At 44.0% G+C, this 27,454-nt stretch overlaps 2 protein-coding genes and 1 long non-coding RNA gene across 8 annotated transcripts in view; 1 reads left to right on the top strand and 2 right to left on the bottom strand.

Annotated features, from left to right (window-relative positions):
* Positions 1-3,721, bottom strand: part of PATJ (PATJ crumbs cell polarity complex component) — a 143,617-nt gene extending 139,896 nt beyond the window's left edge. For 2 of the 6 annotated variants that reach the window (XM_035333861.1, XM_035333860.1), the window contains exon 1: positions 2,975-3,122. The gene's annotated coding sequence lies outside the window, so the exon portion shown is untranslated. Of the gene's footprint in view, positions 1-2,974; positions 3,123-3,698 lie in introns of those variants that run through there. The other 4 variants (XM_035333856.1, XM_035333858.1, XM_035333857.1 and 1 more) reach the window with 3 other exon arrangements.
* Positions 3,722-5,391: 1,670 nt separating this feature from the next.
* LOC118170678 lies at positions 5,392-6,637 on the bottom strand. The gene is made up of 2 exons (XR_004752839.1): positions 6,098-6,637; positions 5,392-5,771 (listed from the first exon to the last, which is right to left on the bottom strand). It is a non-coding gene; the product is annotated as an uncharacterized LOC118170678 (long non-coding RNA).
* A 57-nt stretch (positions 6,638-6,694) lies between these two features.
* Positions 6,695-26,427, top strand: TM2D1 (TM2 domain containing 1). The gene is made up of 7 exons (XM_035333117.1): positions 6,695-6,898; positions 7,892-7,965; positions 9,835-9,943; positions 14,146-14,237; positions 17,668-17,741; positions 18,957-19,075; positions 25,171-26,427. The coding sequence occupies exons 1-6, from the start codon at positions 6,723-6,725 to the stop codon at positions 19,065-19,067; spliced, it is 636 nt and encodes a 211-aa protein (XP_035189008.1). The 5' UTR covers positions 6,695-6,722; the 3' UTR covers positions 19,068-19,075; positions 25,171-26,427.
* The last annotated feature ends 1,027 nt before the right edge of the window (positions 26,428-27,454 follow it).

The raw sequence follows: 27,454 nt of genomic DNA, 5'->3' as shown, positions 1-27,454 counted from the left end.
ACGAAAATACCATTTCCTTGCACATTCCTGAGTCTTCATCTAAACCAAAAAGACAAAACTTCACCTCCTTGACTAAAAATATGGCGTGAGCCTTAACAAAACAGGAACGTGGAAATGTTTTCTTTCTTCCCAATTTAACTTCCCTGCTTCCCCACTTCACATCAGCAGTTCAAACAACAGAGCAAACCCACGACAGAACGAGATGCAAATTCACTCCTACGAGGAAAAGCGACTTGAAACACCTTAAAACCAACAGTAGGGCGAAGGAAAGATTAAACCCAGAAAAGAAATGCAGTATGGCAGGAAATAATGACAACCTGACAGCACTCTGCACGTCTAAGAGCGGGAGCCAAGAGGCTGGTCCAGCTCTCCAGCCATCTTTCACGCGTTTTGTTCCTCTTCCCTTCCATCTGGGCTTGCACTCACTCATTCATCTGATCCCACAGTGAACGGGAACAGGGAGCTGAGCACACAAAACCGCCTTCACGTTTTGGTGGGGGGAGCTTTCTGCCCAGTTAGGGCTCGAGTGCCAGCAGCAGCACGCAGGCTGGGGCCGGGCCCACACCTTGCAGCAGCAGCTAGCGGCTGCAGCAGCTCAGCTGCACTGGCAAACCGCACCGCGAGCAATAGCCTGCGTCACTCAAAAGCAGCCTCAAAGAGCCGCGCTGACAGACTCCAAGATTAATCTTTTTTCCATTACGGCGGCTGTAACAATAGCAATTATGACAGTGGGTACAGATCCAGGAAAGAAAAATTGAGAGCAGAAAAATGTAGGTAGGACATCTAGGCTCCATCTAACGTGCAGAAGTCCCCTGGAGAAGGAGGTGAAGAGAAAAATAAATAAAATAAGCTTCAGCTTCCTGCTCGAGCTGTTCCAAAGCACTGTGGAGAGCCACTGCAGACCTCTCTGCCTCAGCAGATGCTGGAGTGGACCTCAGGTACAGTTCGTATAAAAGTGAAAGTTTACACAGCACTTCGGGATTCCTCGTGATCACACCTGGCTTCCAGCCAGCTTGCAATGGTTTTAATGATTTAATTTTTGTGCCGTACGTTAAAACCACCCCCAGTGTTTCTTTGTTCTCCGATCTTTCACAAAAAGAGTAGGGGAAAAAAAAACTGTTTTATTTTAAAGTAGACACCTCCTTCTGGTGTGAAGGCATCCCTGGGAATATAAACTATCTTCAAGCTTTTGAGTACCATATCATTGAGGACAAGTCCCTACGACTGGCTTTTGGGCTCCAAGAAACACGTAACTCCCTATACTAGCAATCCGTTTATGCTTGGGGACCCAAACAGGTTATCCTTAATCCATTTCCAAACACTGATGCTCGAGTCTGAGCAGGGTGTCAGCAGATTGCTGCTAAATTAGGAGGTCCATTCTTAGATGGTAATTTTGAAGGGCGATCCCAAAACACTTGGGTTTGTCTCGTCAGAAGCAGTTCCCCCACTCTCCATTCAAATTCCTTAGCTCCATTCTCCGATTTCTACAGCCACTTAATTATCCTGTTGGTAGACAAAACTGCAAACCTCAAAGTTCAAAATTCATGTCCCAGCTCTCAATGTAATCGTAAAACCATTGTGAAAATCATGAGTTTCAGGAAGCTTAGTGTTTTCCAATACCAGGAAAAAAAAAAAAAAAAACACAAACAAAACACTTCAGCACAGCATGCATCTGGGTTTTTACTGTCTTCACTTTTGAAGAGCTGAACTCAACGCATCATAGGGAGCGGGAAAGTTTCATAAGGTTTTGTATGAGATCCTCAGACTTGGATCTTCTTCAAAAGCAGACTAAGAAAACAAGAATTCCCCCATGCTGATGCCAGCAGAGGTCATCAGAAGAGCTGAAAGGTTTAAGTCTTCTATTGCCATGGCCCCCCAGCCGCCTGCCACTTGCACGAGACACGGGGTGCTCATCCCCAGCATGTCCCAGACCCAGAGAGGAACACGACACCTCTGGCAGCGGCCGTGACAAGCACTTGCCCTCCGTGAAGAGCTGCTGAAAGACAAAAAATAAGCGGGTTTCTGCCGCGATCAGAAGAAGGGCATGGTTAAGCCAGCAGTTTCTTCTGCCCCCTTGCCCTAACCACAACTGCTTCTGCCCTGCGTCCTTCAACTCGGCCTCCTAAAACCTGCACCCTCCAAGAGCTGCACTCGTGGGGAAAGCCCTGCCTCGACCGTGGCTCTCCCCGCTCAGCACCGGTACAGCCTGCAAGTCCTCAACGTGCAACTGCTAACTGCTGCTGTTTTCCAAAGGTTGTTAACAGGGCCAGCCAGGCAGGCTGCTGTGGGAACAGCCAAGGGTACTTCCCCATCCAAAGTCACCTTTCTGCACTACTGCAGTTGTAATTTCCCCTAGCCCTGTTACCAGGAGTGACTGATATGGCGCATGTCTTTTCTTCGTCACTCCAGGAGAGATCTCTGACTTGGAAAACTTCAGCCCAAACCGCTTCAAGTTTATTAAAAGGCAAAGGCAAGAGAAAACAGCATTTGTTAGTGTGATCTTAATCCTAAAACGGTCCTAATGCAGCATCACTTCTAACTTGTGGTATTAAAAGTAGTATAATTTACAAGCCATGGAGCAGCTACGTACTGTTAAAAACAACACTATTTCGCACGTACTTTGCTGTTCTACTTGGTTTTCCACCCTTGTAACGCACAGAAAAATTCAGTCCAACCAAGCCTAGCATGTACACGCCTTTCGGATGAAACCACCAAAAACTGCTGTTCTGCGTCGTGTTGCAGTTTTTATAAGTGCTATAGCGTGCGCGCTGACTGCTCCAGGCACTTGTAAGGAGGAAACAATTGAACAGCGCTGTGAGTACCTAAATAAAAACGCACCATCCATCTCCAGGGAAAACCAGGTCAAAGCTAAACATTATTAAACATCCAAAAAACGACTCCGGGGACCAACTGCGTGTGCTGCAGCATACCATTAGTGTCTGTGAGACGAGGAAAGCAGAAGAACCCCCTGCACCTGGGATTACCAGTCTCCACTCTGATCGAGAGCAGCCTTACTCACTCTGAAGGCATGCTAACTTCCAACAAGCAGAACCTGAATTCCTGCGGGCTGGAGCCTGGAGGGGAGCGCTGTGGGCTCTCTGATGTCTGATAGGAGGCTGAGCTAACACCGAAGCCTCTCTCAGAGGAGCAGTAGGTGGTCTCCACTCGGAAACCTCACAAAACCTATGGGAGACTCGTTTCCGAGACGCGCATGGCGTCCTGCCCTGCTCACGTTAGCCACCAAGTCCCAAAGTTAGGATGACGACAGCGCACCCGCCTAGCAGCCCCCTTCATGGTGGAGGAAGAGCTCCTAAACCTGGCAGCAACTCGATTGCTGGGCTTCCAAACCCACAAGGGGCGAGAATGCTCGCCCGTCAAGCAGCCCCTAAGGACCACCACCCAGAGGGGGGCTCCACACGCTCCCCCTGAAGACGACACCCTCACAGGGCGGCTGTAGGGCGGGGGCTGCGCCCCCAAAGCCGGCTGTCCCCGCTCGGGGAGGCGCCCCCCTTCCCTCCCACCCCTCGGGGCACCGAAGGCCTCCCCTCAGCCCTCGGCCCCCCGGCGGCCGCCCGCAGCCGCTCAGCGCCGGGGCCCCGCCGCCCGCCGGTACCTGCGGCCGGGGCCGGAGCGATGATGGCTGCCGCCGGCTCTCACCTGGGCGGAAAAGGGAAGCGGGGGGGACGAAGGCGGCTCACCTGCGGCAAAGGAAGCCGGGGCGGCGCGGCGGGAGAGCCGGCCTCCCGGGGGACGGACGGGCCGCGCCGGGGGCGGCCCGGAGCCGGCGGCCGTGTGGGGGGAGAAGCTTCGCTGCCGTCCCCTCAGCCCGCAGCTTCCCTCAGCTTCGGGGATGAACCCCGGGGGTTGTGGGGCTGAGCGGGTGTCGCTGAGCTGAGGGCACCTGGGGGCTCCCAGCGAGGGGGGCGCGGCGCTGAGGGGCTGATTTCGCAGCGCTGGCACCGGGGATGTGGAGCGCAGGATCGGGGCCTGAGGGGAAAGGCCCTGGGCTGGGGTGTTACTCATGGAGATGTGACCTTCGGTCTGGTCGCAGAGATTAGAGGTAGCCACCCTGTGACACGCACGGTTTAAGAGGCAAGGAAGCTTTCAGGTAATCCTGGCCTGGCAGAGTGTGTCACAGCCTGTGTGGCACACCTGTCAACAGAGCCACCAAACACCCACATGAGAGTAAAATGTAGGGGTAAAACTTGTAAAAAAAAACAAAAAAAAACAAAAAAACTTTTTTTTGTGCTTATTTGCAGTAAATCAGCACCCAAACATGAATTCAGGCTGTCTGCTGTGCACCAGAGTTGTTCTGAGCCTTTATCTCCTGCAGACGAAGCAAGTTCTGCTCAGCCTCTGTAGTACAGGCACTGCCACTTCCACTGACGGAGATGGCAAAAGCCCTGGGAGGACTGGGACTCGGATGGAGTTAAGCGGTTGTGACACCTCCCCTGGGGAGCACCAAAGCAGCGAAACACAACTGCCTATCACCACATTCACCACAACCAGAACTGCTCCAACAGCGCTCCGAGCCACACGGTGTTACCTGTGGCTACAGAGGGGTGGTGGCGATGGCTTTGTGTGCAGCAGCAGTGGCTTGAGTCCCTGCAGAGGCAGTTAAGATGGAAGGCGATAAAAGCAAGTGAGGTTTTTGTACCGCCAGTCTCAAAACCCTGAACGTGTACCACTCACCGAAGTTAATGGGGACTGTGGCTGCTCTCCACCTTTGACTAGAGTACGTTAGTCTGTTTCAGTTATTTTATGTAACATTTGTTTTATATACACACATATAAACACCAAAATATCAACTGAAGCCCCCCCAAAATACTTTTTATTTTGCTACCCAGTTCTGGTAGCTCACGTGGAACAAATCTCACACAACCCTGCTGGTTGCATAGGATACTCACCTAAGAAGGAAACAACTTCCCTTCTTCCTAATGCACCCCCCTTTAAAAAAACAAACCAAAAAACAATGCAATAGCAGTTGCACTAAAGCATGTAAAATGCTAAGAACATACCATTTGATCCTTAAAAAAATATATTCCAAATGCCTAACTTCCCAGTCCTCTCAATTTTAATTAATGTAGTGCTTGTGAGAAGTGACAATGTTTTTGACAGTGATGAACAGCAAGTGGGGCATTTATCCACACAAGACATACAACGTAGACAAAAGAGCTAAGCACTTTTCTCATCAGTGCACCTCAGTCTCGATCTCGGAGGGCTGGGTTCATTACAGAGTGCACTCTGTCCCTGGCCTTTCTTTTCCAATTGCTGAAAGGAATGTCAATTTTCATTTGCATACTTTATCTGCTGAATTCTAGACTGCCAATTTAGTTTACACAGATCTTCCAAAAGCTGTTAGACAGCCAGTGATGTGAAATATTGCTGAGATCTTTGTCAGACATCCGTATATTTTAAAACAACGTTTTTACTGATTCTCAGAGTACCTGGGGCCATAACAGACCTTTCATTGGTACTGACAGACTCATACATAAGTCACCATTCATCCACCAAAATAATCGCTGGTGAAACCAGAAGACTTTAAGAAGGGCTGGTTAATAATGGCATTCTCTTAAATACCACCTGGGAGTTATTTCCAAGCTTTTAAAGCTTCTAGGTCTCCATTTGTTTTTCAGGAAATGCTTCTAGAGCAGATGCAAACTTCTGACAGCGGTGCTGCCTTTCCCAAGCACCTTCACCACTGAACGGTCTCTTCATCTCACAGCCCGTGATCCCCAGCAGCTCCCGGCTGAAAACTGATGAAAAAAGCACTAGAAAATATGAAATAACCTAAAAAAAAAAAAAAAAAAAAAAAAAGGCGAGAAAAAACAAAGGTTGCTAATCACCACAAAATACCTTAAAAGGAGCAAACGGTGATGAAGATAAAGCTTGCCTGCTCCAGGTATTTTGCACACATTTCAAAAAAAAAAAAAAAAATAGAGAAAAAGAAAAAAAATAAAAAAGAAAAAAGAAAAGAAAATAAAAGAAAATACTTCAACACTATACAATCGCAATTTTACATGAAAACGCAGGACGGCTCGAGGGCTCTCCTAGCTGGGCCTGGCAGAGCCGGGCGGGCACGGGCCACTCACTTTACCTCACACCTGAGGAATTTTCTCTGACGCTCTCGAAGGCGCCCACGGCTCTCAGGACAGTGCCCAGGTGTCCACGGGCACCAGGCGGGAGGTTAGACCTGCCATGCCCGGCCCTCACGCCGATGATCGCCCCCCGGCCCCGTACTTGTGCCCCCAGCCGCCTGCCCACACCGCTCTCACCCAGCCGAGCCTAACCCACACCTGCCTCTTCCAGGCGGTTCCCGGAGCGAGGGGACACCCCCCGACAGCAGCTCCGGGTCCGCTCACGTCCCTTCACCGCCCCCCGTCGCCCCGCGCCGCCCCGCTGAGGCGGGGCCGGCATCTTGGGTAAGGGCAAGGGGGCGCCGTCCCGCCGGCGGCCATCTTTGTCCAGGGTACGAGCCCAACAGGGCTGCACGGGCGCCATCTTGGGTAGGGGCAAGCAGTTCCCTCACCGCCGCCCCGAGCTGCCTCAGGAGCCATATTTGCTGAGGCCAACCCCTGAAAGAGCCATAAATAAATAAATAAATAAATAAAGCGGCACCTGCGGCATCCCGAGGGCCGCCCGCTGAGTCGGCTCCCCCCGGAGGCAGGGCGGCGGGGCCGCTCCTCCCCGCGGCGTCACTGACGGCAGCCGCGGCTCCCAAGATGGCCGCCCGGCCGGGGCGGCGGCCGGCGGGACCGGCGAGGCCCGGGCTGCGGTGGCGCGGGGCGGCCGAGGCCTCGTTCCCCTTCCTCGTCCTCCTCCTTCTCTGGTTCGCAGCCGTGAGGGCAACGGCGAGCTCGGAGCCGCCGCTCAAGTGCGACGAGCTGCGGCTGGGGCAATATCCTGAGCGCGGCCGCGGAGGGGGGACGGGGGCTGTGGGGATGGGGCTGGCGGCTGTGAGGGACCGGGGGGCTCCGGTGGTGGCAGGGACACCCTCGGGTCCCGAGCTGGAAGGAGCGGGAGGGAGGATGTGTGTGGTGGCGTAGGTTTGTTTGGGGGTGGTACAGCGTGTGGCTGTGTGCAGGTCGGGGTGCACCTGGTTTTCAACGATAAAATCCCGTGAGATGGGGGATCCTCCTGCCCCTCCGTCTGCTTCGTTTGTTTTCAGGACGCTGAGGTGAGAGCCAGTGGCTTCCCAAAACGTTGGGTCTGCCTCCCCCAGCCAAGCGAGAAGGTCTCAGGCGTTAGCCCAAGCTGCAAGTTGTCTCCAGAGGCGTGTCAGGCCTTCCCGAGGAGATGGCTGGGGAGGGCAGCTGGCAATAGCGATGTGGCTGCAGATCAGAAGTGTCAGGAAAGCAAAGCTTGGAAAAAAAAGTTAACTTCATCTCCTGCCTTACTTGGCCGTGGGAGTTCAGACCGCAGAAAATTTGTTCCTGCGCACGTTTTCTGCAATTCAAATTCCCGGCGTTTCCGATGTTCGTTTTTAGGTGTTCTTTGAATTTTGTTTGTTGTTGTAGCTTTGATCTTCTCAACCAAATGCCTCAGTTTAAAGGTACTCCGGTATCAAAATAAGGAAGGAAGCATAGGCTGGGGTTCTACCTTGTCGCCTTCAAATGCTGAGACTGTGGCTGATAAATACTGTAGTTCCCTTAGGTAGTGCTGACTGCAGCACTAATTAAACATGGAGCTTATGCAATATATTGATGTATTAAATTGGATTAGCAGATTTGCTCTATGGTAATGTGCTGTTCCTATTTTGGGGGATGGGGAGGGAGGCAAACTGACATCAAGGTACAGCTTTAATCCTCAGAGGTTAAAGAGGGTGGAATAAATTAATGTTAAACCCGTTGTCGCGTTTCATATGAAAAATGTTTTCCTCAATTACCTGAACATATATGTGTGATGAGCCTAAAATAGACAATAGTACACAAGAACCAATGAATTGTACAAATCACACGGCATATGGTAAGGATTTCTAATTTCTAACATATATTGGCAGTAATTACATTTTCCAAGGAAGTATTTAATTCATGCATTTATGTATCTGCTAGATGAGCTTTTAAAACACAGGATTAGTAATGTCATTAGTGTGAAAGCCTAAAACACTTGTGTACATTGGATGCTTCACTGAAAATGAATAAATACGTTGTCTCTCATTGGTACGTTTTTAAGTGAGGTTTCTGGTAAACCTCTTCAAAGGATGTTATATCTTCTAGGCCCTGTCCTTCACTACTGTGATTAGAGCAAACCATTCCTGTCCTGCTCAATTTTGCATATACTTAGAAGAACTGACATATGGCAGAGCAACCTCAAAACCTTCAAAATCCTTAAAAATCCCTTTAAGGAAGGATGGTGCCTTCTGTCATCAAGAGTTTTTGGTGCCACGAGGGTCTTTTTTTGAAAGCAGTTACGCTTATTTTGATGTTAAATTCAGATTTTCTTTGGAGTACCACAGAAACGCACTTAAATTGGTCACTTGGTTCATTACATGTGTTTCGCTTTTCTGGTGTTTGCAGGCATTGAAGTAAAAGGTCTCTTTGTTAGCTAATTTGCTTTATGTGTACTCATGTTTAAAATGCATGCGTGTGCTTCTTGGCTTTCAGATTTTACTGTGTATTAACACTAAATAATTTTCTTTATTGGGATGCTTAGGGATAGTGGAGGTTTTCCAAGTACTTTTCAGAGACTGGATGAAAGTACTTTCCAAAATACATCCTCCTGTAAGTTATTGAGTCCTTTACATCATCTCTGACATTGTGTCCCTGATTATAAACAGGCAGTCAGAGAGCCAAAGGACTCTGTAGTTTGATCACAACTCACATTGGAAGTTGTGTCTAACCAGACTATTGTATTCGATACACTGTACGTTTGCTTCAGAGTGGGGGAGGTTGCTGAATTTATTAACGTCTTCACTTCTGTATCTGTATAGAATTTTTACCCATACAGCAGTCTTTAGGTTGTCCTCACAGTATCTGAGTCATTTCCTCTATCAGTATTATCTAAATAATAAAAAGTTGCTCTTATAGCTCGTGCTTGGAGCACTACAGTCTCTAAACATCTTTCTGGATTTCATCATCCAAACAAGTAGGGGTTTAATTCAAAGCATCCCAAGTAGTCTCAGGGAGTAGCGGGTTTGGAGCCGTACTGGCATGACTTTGACAAGAAAACAGTGTCCTCCCCGTGTCAATATTTTAACTGCTGTGGCTTCTAAATAGAAAGCACTGCTTTCTTTGCTTGATTTTTGCAAGAGAAAGAATGTTGCTTTCTGTAGTTGTGTCAGATGAGGCACGTTGATCAGTAACATCCCTGTACGACTTTATGGCAATGAAGTCCAGACATAGCTTTTTTTTTCCCCCCGTTACAGATAATGACCATCTGAACTTAATTTTTAACTTAATTTTGGGATGGTCCTATGCAATAGGATAGATATTAAAAGAATAAATAAATCCAAATCCTCATCTTCTTTCCTTTGGGTATTACTGGAAAATCAGGAAAGAAATGTTGAAGCCGTCTAGCAGTTCAGTTAGAACTAATCAACAGCTCTCACAAGTCCTGAAAGCTCCTACAAAGTGTATAAAGGACTGGAATTCTGCCCTTTAAAACAACTCACTAAAACAGTGGAGAGTGACTAATATTGTAATATATCACAGGCTTTTACTAGATGTATCAAGTAATACACTTAAAGTATCATTCCTGCCTGCACAGTGCTGTGTCTCAAGACTGTTGCACAGCATAACTTCATTTGTATATTTCACCTTTGTTGTCAGGAAAATGCCACAATATCCAGTCAGTTACTGCTTAACTGCAAATAGTTTGTTTTTGTTTTGTCCTTAGTTCAGTGTCTGCCAGCACCAAATATTACCTGTAAAGATCACCTTGGCATAGAAAAAGTCTTTACTGGACATGAAGTTGGATTCTACAAGCCTATTGCATGCCGCAATGTGTGAGTACCCTATTATTTTTTGGATTAATTTATCTTTGTTTTCACATTAAATTTTCTATAAAATGGGACGGTGTGTTGGCAGAAGGAGGAAGGTAGAATTCCGTACGTGTGTTACTTCATCCTCAAATAAATAGTTTAGGGATACAGCATGCATGTTTACAAGTAAATCTGTCTCCGTGCTGGACACGTTTTTGCTTGTTTAGTTGTGTTTCTGTCTCTACCTTAGCGTGTACCCCAGCAAAGATTTGCCCCAAATTCTAAGGCCACGCTTCACGCATGCTTGAAATCAGCACGGGGATTCCTCTCCATCCCTTTCCCTGACATCCCCTCCTGTACACCGAATCAGAACTGATGTGGGTTTGAACTAGCTTGGATCAGTTCCCCAGGCTGAGTCACAGCACAGTCCCTTCACGTGCTTGTGCCAGCACAGGGATGAGGGCGACTCAAGGATAAGAGATGGATGGAGGTGGGAAAGGGCTGCGCAGCTCAGCAGCAGCACTGGGTCACGCCAGTTTAAGTGTGCCTGTAGCTGCACCCTTACTTGTAACATGTATGAATATTCGGGGAGCATGAGTCTTTCTTCAGTACCCTGAAAACCTCTTTTACAGGAATTGTTTTCTGTAGTTAAATAAACTTTGTGTTTAATCAAGTCCTGTGTGTCTTTTTAAGAGTCTGTTTCTATAACTTGAAAATGATGGACCTGGTTTTTCTGAGCATGTTGTGAGTGATGGAAAGCTCTGGACACCAATAAATGTTCCAACTGGCCAGTGCTAATGATCAGTGAACACCTGGCAGTACCATTTGTCTCTTTTTATTGTGGGAGTCACACTGGAGCCTTTTCCTTTTGTCCAACTGTGGAATCTTTGGAAATTACAGCTCCAGTTGTAATGTCTGCTGAGTATTCCTTATCACCCTAGTGATGCGGTACTTACTGCTCAATGATTTGCCTAGATCAGAAGTACAGCTCTGCCTCTTAGTTTCATAAATATTTTCTTTGTATTTCATCTTCTCTGCAGTCAAAGCGCAGCAAATTGAAGAAAACATATTATTACATCTAATCAAATTTAAATGCTCACAAACCAGGCTTCAGTCACATTTCTGTCCAGAAACAATTGCGTTTCAGTCCCATCTGTGATGGGGACTGAGAATTAGATGAGCTACGCTAGTTTAATGAGATTGCCTCCTCTTTAAAATAGAAAGTTATTCTTGTGTTTGGGTTTTTGTATATATTTTTGGTTTAACGTACTTTTTAGAAACATTTTAAAATTTGTATTTGCTTTATGAATTAATAAAACAACACACAGGTCTATGTAGGCAGAAGAATGTTGTTCTTATGTTGTCTGTTACTTTATGGTGGCTATTATTTGTGATGAAATTACCAGTGGTTAAACTACCAAAATAACTTGCCGTGGCTTTTCCAGTCCCATGACTGCTTGTATGGCACAGGGGTAAGAGGACCCTTTGTGGGCCTGCTGAAACCTCTAGTAAAGTTCAGCTGAGAATGTAGGAAGAGTTACTGAAGCATGCTGTTGATAAACCACCAAAGCCAGCCAAAAGTGGCAGCAAGGTTAATATTTTAATATTACCACCTTTCATGTGTATTTGTATTTAAAGTCTAATCACTGTTCAATGTATCAGCATTTTATAAAGTATTTTGAATGTTAGCTAAGTCAGAAATGTTATTTTAAGCAAGAATCTCTACCTTGATACCACACCAATAAGTCTGCACTTGGAGATTTTCCAACATCTTACCTGAGTTTTGATGAAAACTATCAGTCTTCTGGCAAAAAGGACTGCACGTCACGTGACCAGAAAATTGGTTTAAGCAGGCATCTTCCCACAGCGGGATTGCCCCTGTGTAGGGACAGCAGGTTAATTTATATCCCTAACTTTAGGAAGGAGCAAATCAGCATGTTGTCCTCAGCCAACGCCCTAATTTAGCAGCAGTCTGGGTTGCAGCTCTAGGATCCTGTTCTGGTTGTGTATGAGGATGTGTTCAAGTTCAGTCACTCCCAGTATTTGTTCAAGGAAAAGCTTGTAATTACCAGTGAGGTTGCAACAGCAAAGGGCTGGGATTTGGGATTGGTTGGGTTTTAATTCAGTGTTTTGGAGGTAGATTTTTGCCAGGTTCTGGAATTCCCCAAATTGTCACGTTGTCATGTATTTTGCTTAATGTGCACAGGCCCTGATTCTGCAGGCTTGGAACATCCCCTGTTCCAGCATCAGCATTCCAAGCAAGGAGAGCATGAAATGGCAGTCTGTGGAAGCCCTGCAGTTCCGTGCGAACAGGTCTTTGGGCAGTGCTGAGGCCCTGAGAGGGCACAGAGGCCACTGGCACGTGTAGCAGTGCTACGTGTAGTATCAGCTGGCCTGGAGAGCAGGAGGAAAAGGCGTTTATGTGGCAAATGTGAGAAACGTACAAAAAAAGACTGGATGAGGCTGATAAGCAAGAGAAAATCAAAGAGCAACTGAAAAGAACTTGCGTCTTTTACCCAGTTGTAGAAATCCCTTTAGATTAGCGGGAAGTGTTATTTTCCTGCTTGCTGGTTAGTTCTTCAGCACGTATTTTTATCTGAAAGAATGAGTAAGACGAAGGACGAGAGTGGAGGCAGCCTTGTTACGGTGTTAACGTGCTTCCACTTCACACTAGATCTCTTCTGCCCTTCAGGTTGGTGTTGTTGAAGTTGCAGACTGCTCTCCCTCTGACAGCATCTCAACGCAGACGCAAGTGCTAAGTTTACTTTCTGTTTTTGATCAGAAGCATCTCAGATTAGATTACGTTCCCACCTTTTATGCAAAAGCATTTTCTAAGCTTTCTAGGCTCTAGTGTCCTTGAAAGGTTTGTTGACGCTTTTTGGTTGATAAACATTTCCCAACAGTTTACCTCAACTTTTACATGAAACAATTAGTGTTCTTTACAGTGGAAACATGGCAGTTCTAAAGCTGATAATTTACATTACATCAGGTTCCAGAAATGCCTGGTATGTTCTGTGTTGCTAATAAGCACTAAGTAACAAATATTGAGGTAAGAGTCACGGTTTAATCACTTAATGTTGCCATTAAGTTTTAAAGTCAGTAAATCTAGATAATAAGCAAAAATGTAGATCTTTATTTGGCATTGAAAGTGCTTAATAAAGGTGCTTGGAGCGTTCTCAGCTACTGTCTTTTGTGAAACTGTGTTTTATTCAACTGTCAACCGAGAGTTTAATTTGGGCTTATTAAGTAATTGCTGGCACATATTAGTGCACATATCAGAGCAGTGAATTATTGATTATTTTTTTAAAGTTCTAATTAGATTTGGGTTTCTGTTCTTTTCACAAGCTAGCTCTTCACCAGTGCAGCAAAGGATGGCTCTGCAGTTGGTAGCTCTGTGTTCCTAGCTTGCTTATTAGTGCAAAGCCCCGATCAGCAGTGCCTGAAGATTACTAATGGTTTGGTGGCCACATCCCTCCAACTGGTGGCAAGAATGGCGCCAGTCGGTATAAATTCAGGAAGCCTGTAGTATCTTTGTCTTCTGTACGGCTAACCACGGGACATTTAACGTCAAGGTGTCTGCCTACTACCGTGCGTCTTTGCGCAGTTCTCAGTTCTTTTCATTCATGAGTGCGTGCCGTGTACTGCCCGTGGTGTGTAGCACAGGGATAGTTACATGCCTTACCCTCTTTGTTGAATCCTTCTGGCTTCTCCAGCCAGTGGCCACGGTTCATTTCTCCTTCAAATCTCGTTGCAATTACTGTCTCTGCTGACATCTCACCTGTCTACCTTGTTCCTCTCTATTTGGCTGGGCGTGAGACTAATGCCTACAGACAGTATGCGCACGTCTCTTAGCTTCCCAGTGCTGTCTCAATAGCACTGGACTATTGGGAAGTGCTCTGTGAAACTGGGGATGGATCAGCAACTGAATTATGTCTTTCTTGACAAGAAATGATGATTTAATTTCAGAATAAGAGTCATAAGAATCGGTATTCTGCAAGAGTGTGCTTGAGTTGTGACAGCTGAGCTTGCTTTATGGAGGATGCCTAGCAAGTTTGAAAGCATAACATTATCAATTCTGTGTCTGTTAATTAAAGATAAATAACAAATCTGATTTTTATTTTTTTTTTAACTGAAACAGCAGGCAAATGAGTCACTGCTTTAATTTTCAAAACTATGAGTGAATGTCTCTTGCAGTCATTGTCTACATTCCTTGCTTCTTTTGGCAGAAATGGATACTCCTACAAAGTGGCGGTGGCTCTGTCCTTGTTTCTGGGATGGTTGGGAGCAGATAGATTTTATCTAGGCTATCCTGCCTTAGGTAAGTTTATTTCTTGTTTTTTCTTTGAGTTAAAGCGTGTTGTAATGACTTGAGTTATTTGTGCATACTTACATTTTGAATAAAGAGTGCTGACTGTCAGAGTTTTTATATTTACAACTAGAATCCTTAGTTCATTGCAGATAAGATGAACTCCGGGATTCTATACCTCTGCCTCCTATGCTGGTGGAGTGAGTGCTGACAAATGGATATAGGGTTGCCTCACAAGCAAACGTGATTATTGTCATTCATTCTGCTTTGCGTTTGCTTGACACTGATGTTTAGCACTGCATTCTCTGTGAGCCACTGAGACAGTAGTGGTTTTGACTGATGTGTCAGCTACTTAATGATGCTCGATTTTAACAGGAAAATAGAGGACAAACTTTACAGTCAACCTAGTGTTTTGGGATATGGAATTCATTCTGGCAAATGCATACCTTCAAGGTAGCTCGTAGTATTAATAATAGTTCTGCAGAAGCTGGGACCTTTAATAAGATCTACCTCTGCTTACTGCTTGTAGGACCTGATTCCCAGGGTGATGGTGCCAATGGCTTTTAAATAATGCAAGTACCTTAGTATGTTGGAAATACTTTCTCTGTCTTGGATTTACTTTGTTTCTGAGCCTGACAAATGGAGTAAATTTAAAGTTTGGATAGCATGGAGCAGTGAATTGGAAAAAGCTATACATGTTAGTGTCCCTTCAGCTGGGAATTTTGAGTTTCTGCCCATCCAATAGAAACCCTTGTGTTTTTTAATAACATTATTTGTCTTTCCGGTTAATCTTGTGTTAACACCTGTGTCTTTTTTCATTGAAATCCTATAATTAGCGCTTACTTTCTCCGTCTGTTTCACAAAGAGATATATTTTGGGAATCAGTCACTCAGGTGCACCTTTTGTTGTATCACTGGATTTGGAATAATAATTTGCAGTAGTTATTTTGCAATATACTCCAGTACTGTGGATTTATAAGTACTCTGTTCTTACATAGAAGTTCTGTATGGCTCATGCTTGCTAATCCCACTGGCATACACTGTAACCAGTAACCAGAGTTAACAGATGTAAAATTAAACTCCTCTAAAGACAAGATGAAAGCCAAAAAAAGAAAAAAAGGAAATAGGGCAGAGTAGAAAAGAGAAGTAAAATCAGTGGATTGGATTCCTTGACTGCAGTATTTTTGTATGTCATCCATACTTTGGCAAAAATTATAAAGAAAGGGAGTAACATTGAAATATTTTGTGCAAGAATAATGAAGACTGCAAATGCTCCTTCATTTCTTTTCCTGCTCTTTTGGTTAAAGAGAGCACAAATACAAACACGCTATTGAGTGTGAAGAAGCCAAGAAGGCAACCTCTTCCTCTCCCACACACTGTGAACTAAACCAGAAGTTATTACTGCCTAAGAGCACTACCTTTTCCCTCTGTGCTTTAGAGCAGTTTATTTTCTCAGTGTGATCTGCTTGTGGGGAGGAAAGTGAGAAGGAAGAAAAAAATCAACTTTACCCTGCACTCCAGAAACGTATGCCAAGTTCAGAAATAGTTCTGCATCCAGTAACGTGCTGCCGAACGGCTCCGCGGGATGCAGCCAGTTCCTCAAGTAAACTGGAGCAGATGGGAGCAGCAGTGGAGGGAGGTGTGCTGGGTTCCCAAAGTGCCAGCTGAGGGTGAGGGCCAGGCCTGAAGCTTCAGAGGAGGTGGCAGAAAAAGCATCACAAATAAGTATTATAAATGCTGACCGCACTTGATTCAGAGATAATAACAAAGTAAACGTGTTCACCAAAGATCTGATATCATTTAATTGTCTTAACTGCCGCTTCCTAAGGCTAGTATTTATTTAGCTGGCTGTTTCCCTTCTGTTTTGTTACGCTATGCCAGTACTGATAGCCAGGCAAACCATGTCTGGCTGCTGCAAGTCTCACACGTCAGCGCCTGGGAATGAGGTATTTTAAACATTGATACACTGAGGTTTTGCACATTTAAGTGACACGACCTCAGTTGCAATATGCACGTAGGCTTTTCTTTTAATCAGCTGAGAGACCATCCTGCTATCCCTCCTTCATCCTCTCAGTCATTAGATACATGTTCACTGTTCTGACTGTACTGTCGGTCCATGGAATGATTATAAACAGCCTCCTTAGAGTTTATAAATCAGCCAGCTTCATCTTGTCAACTGTGGGAGCTGTCTCCAGACAGCGGGATGCTCTTCCCACAGTGTGCAAGCAGCTACCCCGCCACTCTCCTCCACGTGCAGCCACACAAACAGGGCACTGGGGAGTGGAGGTGGTGTTCTGGACAGATTGCTGCTTCTGAGAGAGGCGGAACCAAAAGGAAGAGACAGAAGTCAGGAGACCTTCAGGTACTTGAGCAAGAGCAGGCTCATTCTTTGGAAAACTGCTGTGCTTTTTCATTGTCAGGCACTGTGCAGCACAACACAACTTGTTGCTGTGCCAGCTCCCTTGGGGAAGAGGTGCCATGAGGGGCTACACTGGCTGATGTTACCAACATGCTTGTTTCTTGCCTCAGAAGTGTCCTGGTCCTTATGAGCACAGTAAGGATACACTTTTTAGTAGGGAACTACCCCGAACAGCATAGCCTAGAACTGACTTAAGTGCAAGAGATACGCGTTCCTCTTGGATGTTCTGGCTGTTCCTTGGTAAAGAGACAAAAGCCTTTTATCTCAAAGTAACATACAGGTTAGCCTCATTCAGCTGTTACCTTGTAATATATACAGAACTCATTGTATTATACTCACTGTACAAGAAACCACTGATATTAAATAAAAAAGTTAAATCAGTCTTCTGAAAGCACCAAAAGTTGTCTACCTTTCATAGCAACTTCCCATGAAACATTTATCTGTTCATTGCTATTCCCACACTTTCTTTGAATCTTTCATTTATTTGCACAAAAAAACAACCTTTTTTTGAATACTGCTTAAAAAGAAGTGTTTCTGTATATGTATTTATACACGTATTCAAAATAAATTCCTATTTCAGCAAAAATATAAAAGTGATACTAAAACGGTTTGCCAGAGTAGCGTGTTCTAAAATCAAATCACTGTGTGCAGCAACTCACGAGGTGATAGAAAGTCTCCCTCTATTTATAAGTAAATTTTGTAGCTCAAGTTGAGATTTTTTTTCTCTTTCTGTTTGATCAAAGAAAGGAAATTTTCTGGTAACTTGGTTATCAACTTTTGCCTTGTTTAAGAATTTTTATCTGTTTTAGGAAAAGTTCTTAGTTTAAAATCTTTCAGTTGTATTCAGGATACAGAAATATGAATATACATTCCCCCCTGGTAATTCAAGATCTTTAACTCCAGTTCTGTTTCTAGACCTGTATATAGTGGGGGCGGTGGGATGGGATTGCAACCAGCAATGTGAACTTCATAGTCACTGGCTTAAAGCTACTGTTAAATTTTCTTTTGACTTTTTTTTTTTTAGGTTTGTTAAAGTTCTGCACAGTAGGATTTTGTGGAATTGGTAGCCTAATTGATTTCATACTTATTTCCATGCAGGTAAGTCAGTGCTTTCAAAGCAAGATACAAATCTGCGTTTGCTAAAGTTTTGATTGATTACTAATTCTTTGTTAGCATTTTAGCCTTAAGAACTTTTGTGTCTGGAAGAATCAAGGCGTTTATTTTAGCTGTGGTTGTAGATTGATGTTGTAGAATATAGACGCAAAATATATTTGTTATTTGTATTAAAAATTAGATAGACCAGCTCTCTCTCAATACTTGTAACAAATAGCTTGGAAGCTGTTTCACCATAAACTTACTTTGTCAGAACGTGTGGGCTCTTTTTGTGAGACACAGTGTTAGACTTCTCGTGAGAGATGTCCTGGTGTTCCCAGAATCCTGAAGTTCTGCGCTTGCATGGGCTTCATTACTGATGGAGCCCATCAATGGGGTTTCAAGGCACAGTGTGCAGGAGAGAAGACATTGCTGCTTTTTTTCCCCTGCCTCTTCAAATATAAGTCCCATATCACCCAAGAGCTGTTAGTGTAGGATTTTTGGAGGTTAACTCCACAGCTGGGGTGACCTCTTGTGACATCAGGAAATTGCCAAATTGTCTTACTTTACAGTGCATCCACATAGCACAAATGATGCATTTCCCATGAACTCAGAATGCATTGAGGATATAGAAATAGTTTGTATGGGTTTATAGAAAAATATGTAACTTTTAAAACATATGTATCCTCAAGTTCCCTTCTATACTATCATTGTGATTTTGCCTCGTGTCGCTTACAGACACAAGTGAGTATCGTTCGTCTCCACTTATTCATCTCCCTGGTGACTCCATATCAATTTAACATTCCCAGAACAAAAAAGCCATGATCTTCTCTCCGTCTCTTTCTTACCTGTGCAGTACTTCAAAGATACTTGTCATCAACCTAATTATCTCCTACCTACTTTCCTTTGTTCAAGAAAAGTGGTTTGGAGCCCACTCGTTTGTAAGCCTGATTTTGTGACTCAAATCCTCATCAGCTTAACCTAGTACCAGCGCCTGGCTGTGTAATTTGGTTGATTAGAAGCCCCAGGGAAATGTTCAGTCTGAGACAGCGCTCTCTAAAATAGTTAAACTACAGCATAACTTCAAAATAAATCTAGTTTCTGTTTGACTAATTAAGCATGACTAATTTTATGATGGGAAAATTAGCAGTAATTGAGACATTAGCACAAAGTGTGTATTTCACTTTATATTGAAAAGTCTTGGTTCTTTTTCTCTTGTAGATTGTTGGACCTTCTGATGGCTCTAGTTACATTATAGACTACTACGGAGCACGGCTCACGCGGCTCACGATTACCAACGCGACATTCAGGAAAATGCAGAGCTACCCGTAACCCCGGCAGTAAGTGTCTCGTGTATGCAGAAGTGCATTTTATTTTACAGATGGATCCAGGCGTCCACTGAAGTCGCTGATGACTTATTAATTACACTTCATCAGAACCGAGTATTAAATGTCCATTGAACAAAGCTGGTAAAAGATGAAAATTCATCAAGTGAACGAGTTTACCACAAAGGCGCCGAGTTTCTCTGACTGCTCTATTTCTGTGAGCGTGTACGAGGATGCGAAGTTGTACCATTGCGAAATGTGCAGGCTTGAGCAATTTGCACTGATGTTGTTCTGTGTCTCAGTGTAAGTTTTTGGTTTGTGGAGAGGCAAGGAAAGGGTTGTTCAGAACAACGATGCTGATCTTTACTCCATTGAAACTGATGAGAGTTTTAGCATGGAAGGGCCAGGGTTACACCTGGAGGTTGTGTTCAGAACTGTGTGTAGCGGTTTGGAAATGAACTGAAATATCCCAAACCATGGAACCTGTGTTTCTTTGTACCCTGTTAGTTAAAATCCAAATGGCCCTAAAACTTGCACCAGCACATCCTGTGAAATCCTGTTAACTGAAAGAATTCTTTCTGTAAAGCTTAAAGATCAATTTTGGTGAAGATGAAAAATTTGGTCAATGCTGATCAGCAACACGAATAAGCAGACAAAAAAAAAATAGAACCATAGGTGACATCTCAAAATAGGAAGGTGAATGAATGTTGGGCTGCAAAGAAGTTAGAATAGGACACAAATGCTGTGGTTATTTTGATTTGTTAGTTTTCCTCCCTTGCAACCATCCACAATGAAAGACATCCCTTCTTTTTTTTGAAAAGAAATTGGTACGTATGGTTTACAGAACGTCAAAAAAAAATGAGTTCTCTGTATTAATAAAGCCCTTAAAATATTCTTATTTTTAATTGGCTCTGTTCCAGTGAAATAAATTTTATTATTCTTAAATAATTTCTTAATAAAGAATAAATTCTTAGGGCATTTAGACTAAATTCTTTAGGACAACTAAGGATGTTCCTTCAATTAAAAGTATATGCACACGGCGACAGGAAGTATGTCAACAGAATCTCGCTGCTATTTGACCACTTTTAAACATTGCCTTCATCTTCTTGTGGAGACGGGCAGTAAGTGAACGAGAAATCCGTGTTATATAAACCTTAGTGTTGATTTTTTCAATAATTTGGGCTATTCTTCTGGTTTTCTGATGAGACTTTCAAAATGTTATTGTGTCCGCAACAAGTATTTTTGAGGGAATACAAAAATCAGGTTGCTAAATTTTTTTAAAGTGCAGTTCATGGTTTTAATCTCTCTTAAACCTACGTTAAGACTTGGTGCATTGAGAGCTTTGTGAAGAAATCCTGTTTTTTTCCAAATCGGTGTAACCTGACATAGCACATAATGAGAATCAACCACTTGCAGTACTTTGTGCTCAACATTAATTCTTTCCTTCACTCAGACATGGTTTTGGAACAGTTGCTAACATGAATTCTACTTGTGGACTCAAAGAGACAAGAACACTCTGTTAGCTTTGTTCGCTTGCCTGATATTTGTCGCATCTCCCTTTTTGTCTTTCACTGAATGCTCTTTGTGCATGTCAGATTGTTTCCTGAAATATGCACTTGCAAAAACAGACAGGAAGTGGATGGAAAATAAATGTTTGAATCAAATAAAATCCCATGGCACAGATCATCCCGTGACTTGTCTGCTTTTTGTTTTTTAACCCTGAAGCTGGTAATATAGCTCTGAAAATAGGAAGATACTGTGCAATTCAATTAAAAAAAAAAAACACAAAACAAAACAACAAACCAAACCAACCCCTGGGGAACTCGTCACACAAGATTTCATTGGAAAATGCATCTCCATGTGTACAAGTAGCAGAGGGCTTGACTCAGTGACTTCAGCTATCCGTAAAAGAATGTGGGGGCTGTTTTGTGAGAATCAGATGAAAATATGATGAGTTACGAGGTCCTTCAGATAGTTTATTAATTCCAGAAATAAACTGACCAGCAGAGAAATGAGTGGTTATTCCAAGTTACTTACAGTGTTTCTGTAGAAGAAGAACATGTATCCAGAACCAGTCCAGGGAATGAAAAAACTGGGGGGGTTCTTTCATCCCAGTCCTCTGCTAGTGATACCAGTGCCTGTTCTGCTCCACACTGCCCCGTTTGCTCATAGCAGTAAGAATGGAGCCAAGGGTGAGCAGCCAGAACGCTATTTGGAGCCTTAGCAAGATTTTATTTTAATTCCCTTTAGATGGCATTCCACTTGGTCCTCCGTCCTGTACTAACAACCTTCCACTTCTTTCACAACCATCTCCGTTCGATGGGAAGTCTTAGCAATCAGTGTCACAGATGGAGCGAGCTTTGCGACTTGGATCCGATATCAGTTATGTTGTGTATCTGCACACCCTCCTTTTGTTGCACAGCTGTAGTGTAGAGAGGGTTAACTGAGCGAGTAGATAGTGCTGCAGGGCCAGTAGAGAGTTAGTGAGGTCTTTGTTTTCATCTTGTAATTGTCAGATATGGCATGTTTACCATAAGGCCTGTGAAAAGCGTGATGCAAGATGTAAAGCTGTCCCACTGTGTTAATAATAAATTGGCTCCAGTAATATTTATCAAAATGTCTGTCCTATGATGATTTCCTGTGTTGCTGCCTGCTTTAGCGTTCATCTGTCAATCAAGTTGCCCATCTTAGTGTTTCTGTGGTTCTCTGCACTGGAATAATCTCTCTTGGTTGTAGCTTTTCCTTAAAAACAGTTGCAAAGCACTGACAACAGTTGGACAATGTCCTACGTCATCCTCCTGCCTTGTTCCCAGATAAAACGGGATCTGCTTGCCTTGCAGATACTCAGGAATCTTTTCAACATTCCACCAAGACAAAGAAGTATTATTCTCTATCTTTAAAAAAAAAAAAAAGAAAAAAAGGGCATAAAAAGTAAAGGCCAGAGTTTAAAAAAAGAATGTTGAAGTGCCTCACATTTAAAAACCTGTATAAAGCATCAGTGAAGATGCCGCAGATCCAAGCTAGGAATTAAATCCAGATCTTCCCAAAGTACCAGGGCGGTTCAGTCATTGCAAAAATGGCTCCATAAACCTGTTTTTTTTTCCTCAGTCTGTGTTTCAGGATTTTCGGCAATACGCTTAAGCATGATGTGGAGGGGCAGCAGCTAGTAGGAACGTTTGGCCTTGGGCACTTTGCGTACTGCACTCACACAGTGCAAGTGGTTGTAGTTAGGTGAAACTCCACGATTCATAAATTACTCCGCATTGTAGTTACTCCATTAGGTCACCGTGTGTATCTTTCACTTGGGTGCAGAGCGCGTTTTCAAAAGGCTGCTCTAGAGCAAGTTCTCTGATTAGCTCCTCCTACGGCCGTTTAAATCAAGACTCTGCTAGAGCAACTTCCCGTGACAGTATTTTGTTATCTTAACTGTTTCCCTCTCTACCACCACCCACCACTTACTACATGAAGATGTCACTGCTGCTTTCAGGACCTGATAGCACCTCGAATGGTAGGGTTTGTTATGTTTCTGAAGATGTATTGCTGCATGTCTGCCAGGAAAACTTCTCAGCTCCACAGGAAGGTCTTTGTGTTTCAAATGCTCCATTAGAATTTTTTTTGGAGAACATCTGTTGTCACCCCATCAAGAATTGTTTCCTTTGTTCCTCAGGAGTATATTCAGTTGTATTTGCTTACACGGCTCTGTCTGCTCAGTCTTCTCCCATCTCTTCTCTGTGTTTTTGTTTTTTTATTATTATTATTTTTAGATTCATTAGGTGTTTATTCCATTCGAGAGCCATTCCTGTTGCTTGCTCTGCACTTTCGGAACCTGTTTCCTCCAGAACATGACGTTGGCTACACTAAGGTTGGGTTGGGTACCTGCGCACCCCGTTGGGGAAATGCCAAAGGCAAGATTTTGCAAGCAACCGTACATTTCCACTGCCTGTCACTAATTGGGTGATTTCTTGTTATTTCACTGATAACATCATAGCCTTTCGAACTCAGCGCAGCTTCATCTCTAACCACTTTGCCATTTTCATCATTAGAAATGGTCGCTATATGGCTTTTTTTAAAAAAAAATGTGCTATTTTAGTTCGTTTAAATCATGCTTTTTCACCAGCTACTGTGTTCTGGGTGTTTGTTATTTCAAGCTGCATCAGAGTCTGCTGATGGTGAAATACAAGAGGTTGGTCTGTTTGCATCTTCTGCAACTGCTGCCAGAATCTGGGGGAGAAAAAAGCTTAACTTTCGGCATATGCTTATGTGTTTTGCTAGACTGAAATGTGATCAGCTCTTCCAGCTTTCTTCCTCTCAGTCCGTCTGTGTTACCCAGAGAACCTTTCCAATCCCTGTGAATTCTCAGAGAAAACTTGATGCTCCATGGAAACCTTAGCACTGAGAACTCAAATGGCTGGTAGCATCTGATGCAGGACTACACCATCCTTTGTGTGACAACTTATGTTTTTCTCACCTCAAAGCAGCTTCTCTTTGTCCTTTGTTCATACCTCAGCTCTGTTCGCCTGTCGGCTGTTTTCGGACATCCTTCCACAACTTCTTGAGAAGCTCTAAGAGGAGTTGGGCTCTTCAGAGCTGAATCAGATACGTGGTAATGTCAGGGCATCAGATCAGGGAATCTTCTATGTGTATGAAACAAAAATACGTTGGGGAGGAACAGATGTCTATTAGAGGGGGTTGTAGGCTTTAGTTTCAGCAGAAATATGTCTGAAACTTACAACTATGTAGTCCCTTTGCCTTCTGCTTCCTGAAGGTGGAGCCAAACCCCCTATCAGATCTCCAAATCTCCTGAAGTTCTTTACCGTGCAGCAAAGACTTACACTCCTGCATTTTTCCTTGCACGAAGGAGAAAACTGGAAAGAGTGTGGGGATTGTATCTGGCAAGGCGCGTTTTGCACTGTGCTCTCACTCTAGACCCAAAACTGTAGCAAAGGAAAAGAAAGGAAATATCAAAATAAAAGGGGCATTCCCAAAACCGTAGCATGGGTGATGAAGAACTAGTTCCGTAAACTTCCAACAAAATGAACTGTTTAAAAATGCTGCTTTTCTCAAGTATGTGCTCCTTGCTTTTCCAGGATTGCAGATGCTTTGCGGTTCATTATGTCTCAGACGTCCTCATGCTCTGATAATTCTCCATTATACATTTGAATGGCTGCTTTCAAGACTGCAGTGCTTCTCTCTAGAAGCACAGTTCTCGGGCTCTGCAGATGTATATGACACAGCAGAATTTTAGGCAGTATAAAAATTATAAGGATCAGTTTCCATTACTGTAATTACTGTATAAATCCTATCTCTAAGAAGCTTAGAACGGGCCTATTTAACCTTGGTTTGAGCTGAAACTTGGACCAAGTTTGATAAGTTTAACACTGAATTCTTTTTCTTCTTTTTTTAAAAATTTTTCTCTGCAGCATCATAACTTAGTCAGGCGTGGGGCGGGGAGGAGAAGGGTTCCACTGCATCCTCCTGAGCCCTGTCTCAGCTGGGGGAGGAAGGGCTGTAATTGTTCAGTGTACCTGTCCCCAACCCCTGGCAGGACAGAGTGAGGTGCACGTTTTGTTACCTCGGGAAAGCACCGTTTCTCCCCTTGGAACCTGTGGCTGCTTCTCTTACACAGCTGTGCTTCAGAGCAGGTGTGTGAGACGTCTCGGAGGCAGCTGATCCACGGAGTGCAACTGGAAGCACTCGGGTAAACCTACATCCTTCGGAGGGCTGTCGCAGTAATCGCCAGCTTTTATGTCACTTGCACCACCTCAGCTAAAGCCAAAGTGCTCGCTGCCCTGCTGCTTCCCTTTTTGGGGAGCTGAGGTGCTGGGGGAGCTGCACAGCCTCCGACTGCCTTTCAGGTAGAAGCATGCAAAAGAGAAGGAAGTTGGCAGCGCCCCGTGCAGCGCCTGGGGTTATCCTGCCCCACTGCTCAAGTGTGCCAGGCTGCCAGGTGGGGGCCAGAGAGCAGCTCTGGTACCGCTGGCCACGGCTTGCTCGGAATAAAGCAGCACAAAACTCCTTGTCATGAACCTGTTCTGCAGTGGGTGCTTTGCCCCCGAGTCAGGAGAGTGGTAGGAACGAAATCATTAATGCGTTCTGTTTCCTTTACGCAGAACCTTCTTCAAAGTTCCTTGGATTTACTGTGGGGAGAACAGCAAGAACGTGTAAGAGGAGACCACTGACTGCAGAGAACTGACTGGGTGTTCACCTTGAGCCCGAAGAGACTGCCCCACATATGGATTGTGTTGGCAGAGGCAGAAGCCTGGGGAATGCAGAGGTGGGGGGTAATTTTTAGGGCTTTCATTCCATGGTCCCATTGATTATAACCCTATTAAGAGGATGATGCATGCGACTTTTAAGTTATTTTGTTAACTAAGTGTAAGCAATGGATGTGTCATGCTAACAAACATAATTGCTGGTGTGTCTAATACAGTATGAAAGTACAGTATAGTGAATTTAAAAGGTTGTGGTAATCTAAGAATGTTAAAAGGGAAATGTGTGCCTGGGGGGCGTGGGGGTTGGGGAGAAAAACGACTTACTTGACATTCACTGTCTTCCTCCCAGCTCCTTTGCTAAAGTAGGAACAGAATCGGAACAAAAAAATGTTTGTTTTACAGCTGTACCAAGTTACGGCGTGGACTCGTGCTCCCCCCTCCTCTCCCACTTGCATCAAGTACATCCTGTACTTTTGGCAACATGTTGACTGGATATTTAAAAGCTGTGAACTGTTCTGAAAGTTTCACATACTGGGTTATGGGCCATGTGTGTTTGATCAAAATTCAATTACTGCACTGTACCATGCTTGGAAACCTATCATCCCAAGTTATGAAGTATGACGAAATAGGCTAATCTAATTGGTTCAGTATGGGAGCAGTATCAACCAAGCTTGTTATGATAAATAGCTTCCTGTGTTAAAGGTTCTCTAGAGCTTAAGTATCTTGGCTCACCTCCCTCTACAAAATAAGAATAGTGTTCCCTGGGAACAGTTACATCACTGTCCCTCTTCTACATTCACAATTAAAGGTTTGTGGATTTTTTTTTTCATCTTGCTGTTCCTTGAATAGATAAACTGTGGCCATCTACCCCGTTCCCCACTTCCATCTCCTTCCCCTTTCCCCAGGTTAGCTCACGTTGGGCTTGCTGTGAGCCTACAGGTTCTGTTTCAGGGGTAGGTAGAGGCAGGGGTAGATGAGGGAAACTTGACCAGGACGCCAAAACCCACCTTGGGCGGGAGGTTGGGGGTTATGTGCCAGGGTGTCAGTGCACGTGGTGTGTATGTTCACACAAAGATTGGGAAATGTTGGTGTTAAATTAAATGTGGAAGCATTTGAACCTTTCTAAACGTCTAATAAAAGTGAATTTCATACTTATGGATGTGCTATTATCTTCTTGAAACTAAAGTTTTAGTTCCTCAGTGGTTAAACACAGTTTGCAAGTGTTGGATTATGGCTAGGGAAGGACTATGTTCTGAGCCTGGATTTGTAGTGACTAAATTTGTCATGAAGACAGTGAGCTGTCTCCCCTGAGATGTTACTGGCTCCATGGTGTTATTTGGTCCATCCTTGGCAAGAAGTGCTTAGCTTGGATTTTGATGTCACAGTAACAGACAGTGTCGAGGGAAAAAGCATGGAAAAGTGGCTCCCGATGCTCCGGCTGTTCAGTTTTTTCCTTTCTTCAGCCACACCCCTACACGTGTCTTCTAATTCAGAAATCCCCTGCAGGCAAAATAATTGCGTGCTGACCGTTTTACAAAGGCACACTATGGGCCTGGTCTTGCAAGTGCCTTTAACTTTGACGAAATTTCTCCCAAGAATAAAGTTATTCACATTTTTAAGGGTTGATATGCAAGTGAGTCTTCGTATTAGCCCCAAGACTGCCTAATACCTGGATTAAGCCTGTATGGTGATTAATGCCTGTTTACTGTATCTGTTATCCCACTGCATTTTGCTCTTCAGCCTTGATTAAGCCCTTTGCTTTACCATTTAAAATGTCCTGCTTAACCTTCTGCTTACATACGTACATAGTGCTGAGGTCTGCATTTTTAACTAGCACAAGTTCTACCATAAATAATAGCATTTAATTTTAAAGTGCAACAGCTACAGTCACCACTTGATCAAATGACAAAGAACAGCAACGGCAAACCAGGGAGCACGGGATTTTTCACAACAAATATCTACATTCGCCTACGAGAAAAAATACACCTTCCTGCTCCTGATAAGCACTTTCTGTGCAGCTCTTTATTTTACATGTTTATAAAAAAAAATATTATCACGAACCTAAACACTGACTCTGTCATTTCCCCAAATATCTTTTGAAGGAGATAAACTAGATTAATCTCTCTTTATAAAGTTCCCACAAGCAAGCTCACAGACACAGTAGCTTTACCTTCAAAAATAG

The sequence above is a fragment of the Oxyura jamaicensis genome, chromosome 8, assembly GCF_011077185.1.
Source record: "Oxyura jamaicensis isolate SHBP4307 breed ruddy duck chromosome 8, BPBGC_Ojam_1.0, whole genome shotgun sequence".
In the NCBI taxonomy this organism is placed as follows: domain Eukaryota; kingdom Metazoa; phylum Chordata; class Aves; order Anseriformes; family Anatidae; genus Oxyura; species Oxyura jamaicensis.
Note: the sequence above shows the minus strand (reverse complement) of the source record. Positions and strands in the feature narration are given on the sequence as shown.